General features: G+C 36.1%; 2 protein-coding genes across 2 annotated transcripts; one reads left to right on the top strand and one right to left on the bottom strand.

Moving 5' to 3' along the window:
* Window positions 1–355: 355 nt before the first annotated feature.
* On the top strand, window positions 356–3474 carry LOC143628584 (uncharacterized). Its single transcript, XM_077098137.1, has 6 exons — window positions 356–1279; window positions 1419–1427; window positions 1525–1613; window positions 2272–2336; window positions 2410–2555; window positions 2784–3474. The coding sequence occupies exons 1-6, from the start codon at window positions 994–996 to the stop codon at window positions 3320–3322; spliced, it is 1134 nt and encodes a 377-aa protein (XP_076954252.1). The 5' UTR covers window positions 356–993; the 3' UTR covers window positions 3323–3474.
* Window positions 3475–3625: 151 nt separating this feature from the next.
* LOC143628605 (translation factor GUF1 homolog, mitochondrial-like) lies at window positions 3626–8158 on the bottom strand. The gene is made up of 11 exons (XM_077098153.1): window positions 7752–8158; window positions 5530–6259; window positions 5305–5461; window positions 5149–5203; window positions 5005–5072; window positions 4823–4927; window positions 4659–4730; window positions 4464–4577; window positions 4249–4389; window positions 4116–4175; window positions 3626–3998 (listed from the first exon to the last, which is right to left on the bottom strand). Exons 1-11 carry the CDS (start codon window positions 8067–8069, stop codon window positions 3833–3835), a joined length of 1986 nt encoding a protein of 661 aa, XP_076954268.1. The 5' UTR covers window positions 8070–8158; the 3' UTR covers window positions 3626–3832.
* Window positions 8159–9538: the final 1380 nt, after the last annotated feature.

Below are 9538 nucleotides of genomic sequence, written 5' to 3'. Positions count from 1 at the left end.
CACATAAAACTTAAAAGAGTCAATAAATATCTCAGTCAGTTGATTCCATGGTTTAAATCGTCATCAATGCCAGGAGCCGTAAAGCACACAAACTCATTTCGTACCCTGTGTGCTACGAGATGCATGCTAGTGGCAATATATATTTATATTTATTAACCATTATGGACACTAGTCTTCCTCTAATTCAGTAATTCCAATAATAATCCCTGGTGAATTCATTGTCTTTTTTATGATATGTGCCCGTTTACAAGGAATCTGCGAGGCTAAACAAACAGATGTCTGCAGATGTGGTCCGCAGACTGCAGATATTTTGACTCTGAATAAACAAACAGCATCTAACCGCCCGTCTACTTAGAATGTCCAAACTAAACACTCGTTTACAAATAAAAAAATAATAATAGTAATCACTAAATTTAAACGCCTGTACACAAGTTAAACGTTTGATTTAACTAGGGAAGAAGGTGTATCCTCAGCTGCCTATTGGTATTAGTGACTATACTAACTATACACGTGCTACGCGTTTGTTTCTTGATGTATAGAACATGAGAATGAAAGATCTTGGAGAAATAGTACCTAGCAAACGTTTTTGCAATTACACGCCTAGATCATCGAGTTAATATGGTTGTCACTACTATATTAGAAGGGGCATATCTGTATTTTTTAGTACCGCATGGATTTTCGGTTTCTAGTTTTCACGATTCTGAAAATAATACAACATTAGAAGAGACTAGACTACCCTAGACAACGCTTTAACTCGAAAGAGTACAAGTTTTAACATACATACCAATGAAGAATGATTCCACGAATAATAAAGATTATGGACAAAAAATAAGGTTGGCATCAAGCTGCAATTCTTAGGAATCATCAAAAAATTATAAAACATAATAAACCAAATAAGCAAACAGCTTTCAAATTCACATCTATAAATATACACATACTCAACAAGAAAACTTAAAAGGAGGAAGTAAAATATATAAACACTTAACAGTTAAAATGGCAATAAAGAGTGAAGAGAACTACAGAAAGCGATCCATTGTCAACGTGAACCCCGAGACCCCAGAAGTAAGGCGCGTTAAAAGAAGGAGAAGAGACACATCAGCACTTACACTAGATTGCAAAACGGAGTCAACTCAGCAAAGCGGTCAAGCTTCACCAACAACTGTAAACAGAAGTTCTAAGTTTCGCGGGGTGAGTAGACATAGATGGACAGGTAGATTTGAAGCACATTTGTGGGATAAACTTTCTTGGAATGTTACACAGAAAAAGAAAGGAAAACAAGGTATTTAGTTAGTTACACGTTTTAATTTGTTTCCAATCATTTTGTTGTTTTATTAGTTTGTTTTAGTTGTAAACACTGTTATCTGATCTGAGTTCATTTTACTTCTTGTTTGATATGCAATTTGGATGATGCTGAACAGTTTATCTTGGTAAGTACTTGTTTCTATATGGGTTATGATAGTGATTTGTTTAAGGAATCGATTGTAAACCGTGAAGTTTGCTAAGTTTGCTTGATTATGATCTTAGGAGCTTATGATGAAGAAGAATCAGCAGCAAGAGCGTATGATCTTGCTGCTCTAAAGTATTGGGGACCAACTACGTTCACAAATTTCCCGGTATGGATCATACTTTTAATCATCGTTAATTCATTATCGGGATATTCGTTGCAAACCACACTTTCTTTTGGGCAAAAAAATAACAATAATTACAAAAACTTTGAAGGGGGGGGGGGGGGGGTACCTGATTCTCCTTTAAAAGATGTCTCTGTTCAAATCTTGCTTCTACTTGTTTTTTTATCATAACCTCTTGATGGCCACTTGCCCAACATAAGCTACAATTTACTTGGTCCCGCTAGTTAGCAGGGTATTGGTGGGTCATGTGAATTTTCCAATAACGGTTCTCGCATGGTTACAATAATAATATAACCAAATTCTAAAAAGAAAAGTTATATAAGGTTAATTTGGGCTTCATATTGTTGGCGATGGAGTTTGTGGTCTAGAATTATTCATACACATAGATGATAAATAAATTATAGGATCAAGAGCACAAAATTTTTCCTTTTTGAAATTTTGAACAAAAAGTGCCCAATTTTATTATCAGCTTTGAGCCCCAAAGGCTTGACCCCCTTGCAAGGTGTGGTGCTACCGTGCTAGTATCTAAAGTCTCGCAAGAAAAAATGTTATATTTGCGCCACATATATTCTAAGTACATATTAACTAGTTAATCCAAATCACGTGAGTTCGGTTTTATTTACGTCTTTTCACTTTTGTAAAGGTATCTGATTATGAGAAAGAGATTGAAATAATGCAGAACTTAACAAAGGTATCTTCATTAAGGAGGTAAGATGGTGCATAATATATGGTAACATTTCATATAACAATACAAAGTTATACTGGTTGAATAACATTACTTGTTTGTAAATTGTTACAGGAAGAGCAGTGGGTTTTCAAGAGGGGTATCTAAGTATAGGTGTGTTGCAAGGCACCATCACAATGGGAGATGGGAAGCAAGAATAGGCCGAGTTTTTGGAAACAAATACCTATATCTCGGGACCTATAGTAAGTAATCTCTTCTAAACCTAAATCTTTGCCTTGACCGGAGCTTTAAATTTTTAAATTACGTCCGACAGTACTTAGTAGGCCACATGATCTGGCCTGTCAAGACCTTTCTGTCCATTACTAAAGGGCCCGTAACTCCAAAAGTAGCCCAAATTATGTCCTTTATTAAGTTGAGTTCTTTTATGTGTTGTATACGAGTGAAAAGAAGAATAACAAGTTGTTTTTTAGGCACACAAGAAGAGGCTGCACGTGCTTATGATATTGCAGCAATCGAGTACAAAGGACTAAACGCGGTGACCAACTTCGAGTTGAGTAATTACATCACATGGCTGAATCCTGGTACACAAACTCCACCTGCAAATCATGAGCCACAAACAACCACCGAATCGAATGTTATGCGATCAAATAAATACAGTTCGTTAGAGGAACCACAGTCTCCATTCCTGGAAGATCACAAACCATCTGAAACTAAATTACCATTTAGTCCAAGCAAAAGATCTTCACCACCAGCAGTTGACTTGCTACTTAGATCATCCATGTTTAGAGAGCTTGTGGAGAAGAACTTGCATGCGGGTGATGATCAAGATGAGGAAGAAGACATGAAGACACAACTGATGAGACCTTGTTATGGGAATGAAGATGGTGTCATGTTTCTGGATTCCTCGAATGGAAACGATGTACAGTTGCAAGATGAGTTTGATTTCAACTTTGATTTTCAAGGACCAACATATACATTTGGATTGTCTCCACTTGTTGACACAAGTTGATGATGTATAATGTTTGATGTCAAAGGGTGTTTTTGTTTTCAAGATCTTGTTTGATAAACTCATGTTTGGAAATCAAATGATGATCATAGATTCATGGGGTAATGAGTAAATCAATATAAAACTTATACCTGGTAATATTAATATGTATACCATTGATGACCATTTAGGCATTGTGTTTCTTCTAGGATGACCGGTGAACTTTGTTGGATAAAGACATGTCTAAAGATTTCAAATCATCAGATGAATGTGTTTCATGTGTTATCACTGTCATTTCACTTCTAAATACAGATGTTTCATGGAACACTCTGAGGACTAAAATCTCCTTCAATATCATTAGAGATGATAGATATAATTTGAATCAAACAACATATTATTAATATTTCGAATCAAAGACCAAATACCAATAATTGGTACAACTAAGCTACCAAAAATAGTGTTACCCTAATGAAGCTAAGGGCAATAGCACTAGCAAGTAGAAAAGATTTTGCGTATTTTGCTTTCATCTATCGACTATGATACCTTCAATATGGCATGAAAAGCCTCTTGAGGTATATCCACCGACCCCACACGCTTCATACGTTTCTTTCCTTCTTTTTGTTTCTCCAACAATTTCTTCTTCCTCGTAACATCACCACCATAACACTTTGCAAGCACATTCTTCCTCATTGCAGAAATCCTGCAACATCAACTGCCAATTGTGAAAGCTAGCAAGATTCTAGTAAAAGTAACAAAATACCCATGTCGGGTTGACTGGTCAGAACATGGTTTAAGAGCCAGAGGGGGTGTTACTTACGTCTCTCTAGCAATGACCTTTGATCCAATAGCAGCTTGAACTGTGATCTCAAACATTTGCCTGTGTTAATGTCACACGCGTAAGTAAATTCTGAAACACAAAGAACAAAAGTGGTTGAAAACAGTTGGATAACCTGTCAATATATTTCTTGAGCTTGTCTACAAGCTCACGACCAACACGTTGAGCCTTCAACTTATGAACAATAGTAGCCATTGCATCAACAGGTTGTCCATTCAAAAGAATATCAAGTTTCACCACATCAGATTCAACATACCTGCAAATCAACATTCACATATTATTGTCTTGTGTATCTCTAAATATGACCATATATTGGAAGCATGATCTTACGCTGAATCTTCATAATCAAATGATGCATAACCAGACGTGATGCTTTTCAGTTCATTATAAAAGTCAACCACAATTTCCCTGAGAGGTAACCGGTACTTCATAAACGCCCGCTGACTGCATATAACCAACAAGTTTAACATAATAAAAAAATTGAAAATCTAAATAAATTCTAATGCAATGCGCGTGTAAGCTTACCTGTCAATAAATGAATACTCTAGCTGTTCACCTCTTCGTTCTGAGCAAAGATTAATAACCGCCCCCACATACCTATAGCCAAAAAAAGCATAATAAGTTATTTAAGTTTTAACTAATGTTAAAGTTTCTATAGATGATACAATTTAGGGTTTTTGAGAGCTTACTCACTGGGGATAATAATTGTTGCCAATACTGTCGGTTCCCATGAAGCTACAACTCGAATTTTAGGATCTGCAGTAAACGCACCAGGATTTTGCACTTCTACTTTACTGGAAAAACATAAATTAGTGAACTCCTTTTTTATAAATAATCTGAAGTAATCTTTTAAAGACCAAAAGCCACTCACCTCCCATCTGAATACTCAAAAATATACGGCACAGTTGGAACAGTAGATATTATATGTGTTCCATGTTCCTGTTAAGTTAAATTTCAAACAAACATCTAATCAGTAATTAACTATTTTATTCATTAAAACCTAACAAAACAACACCTGTTCAAGACGTTGATGGAAAACATCCATGTGAAGTAATCCTAAAAAGCCACACCTGTAAGAAATGACCATGTATATTATCAAATAAACTCAAGTAGAGTTACAGTTTTCATAATTAAAAACATAAAAGAAACAGAATTTAATCAATCTACAGACCTGAAACCGAGACCGAGTGCTGTGCTGCTCTCTCGAGCAACTGAGACACTAGCATCATTGCATGTTAATCTCTCAATTGCATGACTTAGTGCTTCAAAATCAGAACCATCCGCCGGATAAAGCCCAGAAAAAACCATATGTTTTGCAGGCTTGAACCCTAATCATTAAACAATTTAACATAATTCGATAGCCCGTTAACGTCTTAAACCAAATTTACAAAATTACCCGGTAAAGGCTCAACAGTTGTTTTAGTATGAAACAATGTATCACCAACACGCGCCTCTTTAGTTGATCGCATGCCACTGACCACATACCCGACTTGACCGGTCAACAGGAACCCCGTTGACCTTAATTCTGGATGCATAATCCCAACATCCAAAACCTCATAAGACTGACCTGTGGCAACCGACGAAATCTTGTCACCTTTACGCAACGAGCCGTCAACAATCGCCACGTGGCAAATCACCCCCTTATACTCGTCATAATAAGAATCCAACAAAAACATACGAAGATTTGAATCTTTTTTTCCCGGTGGCGGAGGGATCCTACCTATAACAGCCGGGAGAACGTGTTCGAGACCTAGACCCGTTTTTGCAGAAGTCAAAAGCACATCACTCGGGTCAAGGTCAAACATTGACTTTAACTGTGTTTTGACACGGTCTGGGTCAGCGGTTGGTTGATCAATTTTGTTGATGACGGGTATTATTGTGAGATTAGATTCAAACGCTAGGTAAAAGTTTGCAACGGTTTGAGCTTGCACACCTTGGGCTGCATCAACCACTAAAAGGGCTCCTTGACAAGCAGCCAATGATCTTGATACTTCATAGCTGAAATCTACATGACCGGGTGTGTCGATCAAGTTTAGTAAATATTTTGTGTTAGTGTCTTTAATGATGTGGTTGTAGAACATTGTGGCGGTTTGAGCCTTCACTGTGATTCCTCTTTCTCTCTCAACCTATTAAAATTCATAACAAGGTTATGATATGTGAATGCATACCTGAATCACAATCAATGTTTAGATAAAGTGATCTAGCAGCCATATATGAGTCATAGTAATTAGATAATTCATGGATTATTGCTATGGATATGCAGGTAATATATTCATCCCAATATTTATTTCTTACAGCTACCTATGCTTGCTTCTCCAGAGTCCAGATCTCATTATTTTGAACTTCATTATTCAGAATAGCAGGATTAAGATTACTTTTCGGCCACATTTGAAACTGATTGTTACAACTTATTGATGCAACAATCTATTTTAGATGTGCATACAAAGTCAAGACGCTATAAAATGCAGACTACAAGTTTTGAAATAAATAAGAACCAAGTTAAAACACTGATTATAGAAAGTTTAGAGTTCGGTGATCCTTGAGCGTCTCAACAAGCGAGCTCACTAAATGACAGTCTAATGTTGAAAGTTTCAATGTGTTTTATGAATCGTAGGCAAGTACATAATTTAGCAAATACAAGTGAAATGATAATTGACATGGGATGACATCTCCAGTAAGAACCATTGAAACCCTAACTGTGGAGGGCAAAAGGAGGCAGGCCCAGATTGACATGTGATGAGCAGATTAGCCAGAATTTGCTAGGCTTGCACCAAGAGATGATCAGGAATGGAAGTTCTTGAAGACATTGGATCACAGTTATGGACTTCATGAGGAGTGTATAGATATGTCTTGTGGCTTTAGCTTTTCCTATACTTTTATTTGCCTTACCCTTAGTCTTAGATGATATAATCTTAATACTTCATATGTTGAGAGACTAAAACAGTGAACCGAAAAATTGAGGGTTGTTTTGATTCACATGTGAAAGTGGTGTTTGAAATAAACACAAAAGATTGAAGAAAGTAGGAATCGGCTGGTATGATAAAAGATATAGCTTAGATATATTTTCTATGTTAATAAGAATTAAAAGATTACTTGAGTTCATTTCGTACGTTTATCTAGTTGAAAAGCTTCCTAGTTATAAGCAATCAGGGTAATTTAGGGAGCAAGTAATAGAAAAGTGTTGAATTTGTTCCAACATCATGTGTTTATTGAGATTGATCACGAAACTAATTTCCAACTGCTCTTGCCTTACATTTTTAGGGGATTGTAAAGGTACTGGCAAAGAGGTTAGTGCTTCTTTTTCCTATCGCTTTGCTCTTTTAATTGCAGCTACATTAGTTCACTCATCATTGTATGTTAGCAGTGGTTTGCGACTTACGATATTAGTACTTTTGTATAGTTGTTTGCTCAAATTCTCTTACCTACATCTTATGTCATACGGATTCCCATCATCCGTACCGAACACGTAAAAAAAAGTTTTTGAAACTTATAAGTGGGATTATATTGAGTTAGTCTTAAACTTAAAATTGGCATGCATTTTCATAGTGAGAAATCAAAATAAAGTATTTGACATATTAAATGATAATAAAGCAATAAAAATGAAGCAATAAAATGTACCTGCAGTTTATCAAGATACTGAGGCACCCCATGGCCTCTCTTAATAGTACCGGTAAGCTCGAGAAGGCGATCAGCGAGCGTAGATTTACCGTGATCAACATGAGCAATAATCGAGAAGTTGCGAATTTTATCGGTGGGGTACTGACTCAAATCTATCACATTACTATCATCTTTCCGGTTATTATTATTATTCCTTGAAATGGAACAAAAACCGTGTTGAATTGAAATACAATAAGGAAACCCTAGCCTCCTGTAATGATGATTGGGGCGGAGTCTGTGGATTGCTTTGTTAAGATAATAATAATAATAATAAGGCATTGGTGAGTGTTGTTTATGTTAGGGTTTTTTTAGTTTATATTCGGAAGCATGGGTGACTGGTGGTGGTTCAGTTGCAAGATGTCTTTGCAGCAGCAGCAGCAGCAGCAGCTTCTTCTACTTCTATTTCTTTTTTCTTTCTTTTTGCCCTAACTGGGAAAAAATATTTTTAACCCCTTTTTTCCGGTGCACTAGACTCTTGCGTTTGCACAAAGACAAAGAGGGGTCAGGTCGTTTTGCGATATGATGTATGTAGCCTTATCTTATATTTTTTTTGTGCAATAGGCTATTTTCACGACTTGAACTCGGAAATTGCTTCTAAGGTGCTGTTTGTTTTTGCAGACATAAACTGTCTGTAAGCTGATTTCATCTGTTTTTATGTCTGCAGCTGAAGATGTGGTCTGAAGCTCTGTAAGTTGAAAAAATAAGACTGTTTGTTTTTATAAGTTGATACTGTCTGCATAAACTGAAAATATGTAAATTATCAAACTTATCTCACTGGATAGAAGTTATTTAACATTCAAGTTACATAAAATTATAATATTAAAAACAAGTTTAAAAAACACATAACATAAAATAAACTCAAAGCACATTGTTTTGCATTAATTGTTGTGCTATTTGATCTCGAAGTTGACTCATGAATTCACGATCCGCTGCACTTCCATGTCGAGCTTCTCCTTCTTCACCATTATCTTGTGCATCTTCATCTCCATCTTGAAAACGTACATTTGGGTGATCATATTCATCAAAAAGGTCATCGCTTAAACCCTCTTTCCGTATAAAATTGTGAAGTGCAAAACATGCAATCGTAATATTTCGTTGTGTAACCAACGAGAAAGGCGCCATTTTTTTTAATATTGGAAAACGTGCCTTTAATACCCCATAAGAACGTTCAATAACATTTCTAAGTTTTGCATGTGCGTGGTTGAACTTTTCTTTTTCGGTCAATGCACGATTTCTTCGAAAATCTCCAAGCCAGTACCTCACATTTCGATATGGTGCCATAAATCCACAAGTGTGTGCATACGCAGCATCACATAGATAATATTTATCTAAAAAAGACGATGCATGCATCAAAACTATATATGTAATATAAGAAATAAAGTTGAGATTGTAATATATATACCCGGAGGAGGTAGTGGAAATGGTGCATTAGCATTTGTTAAAGATTCAGACAATATTCTAGAATCATGTACTACTCCTTCCCATCCGGCCACCAGAAAGGTAAATACCATATTGAAGTCACAAATGGCCAAAACATTTTGATAGCACTCGCCTTTTCCTCTTCCTCTATACAAATGTTGTTTATGAACAGGGACAATGGCATGTATCAAAGTTTCATCAAGTGCACCAATCGCTCCCTATATAGAATTTAATCGTTAATAATATACATGGAAAGAGATCACAATAGGACTTTTAGGACGTACCTTAAAAACTCTTCGTAATCTTTTATTATGTCTTGGAGTATCTGG

The sequence above is a fragment of the Bidens hawaiensis genome, unplaced genomic scaffold (genome assembly GCF_021521415.1).
Source record: "Bidens hawaiensis isolate Kalapana, Puna unplaced genomic scaffold, B.hawaiensis_p1.1 tig00005028_1, whole genome shotgun sequence".
In the NCBI taxonomy this organism is placed as follows: Eukaryota; Viridiplantae; Streptophyta; class Magnoliopsida; order Asterales; family Asteraceae; genus Bidens; species Bidens hawaiensis.
This window is presented reverse-complemented; position numbering and strand designations above follow the sequence as displayed.

Coding starts and splice junctions, on each gene's coding strand:
- LOC143628584 (XM_077098137.1), top strand. CDS start 994: ATGGCAATAAAGAGTGAAGAGAACTACAGAAAGCGATCCATTGTCAAC. Junction 1,614..2,271: donor CTACGTTCACAAATTTCCCG/GTATGGATCATA, acceptor ACTTTTGTAAAG/GTATCTGATTATGAGAAAGA. Junction 2,337..2,409: donor AAGGTATCTTCATTAAGGAG/GTAAGATGGTGC, acceptor ATAACATTACTT/GTTTGTAAATTGTTACAGGA.
- LOC143628605 (XM_077098153.1), bottom strand. CDS start 8,069: ATGCCTTATTATTATTATTATTATCTTAACAAAGCAATCCACAGACTC. Junction 6,260..7,751: donor AGTATCTTGATAAACTGCAG/GTACATTTTATT, acceptor GAATTTTAATAG/GTTGAGAGAGAAAGAGGAAT. Junction 5,462..5,529: donor AACTGTTGAGCCTTTACCGG/GTAATTTTGTAA, acceptor TTTAATGATTAG/GGTTCAAGCCTGCAAAACAT.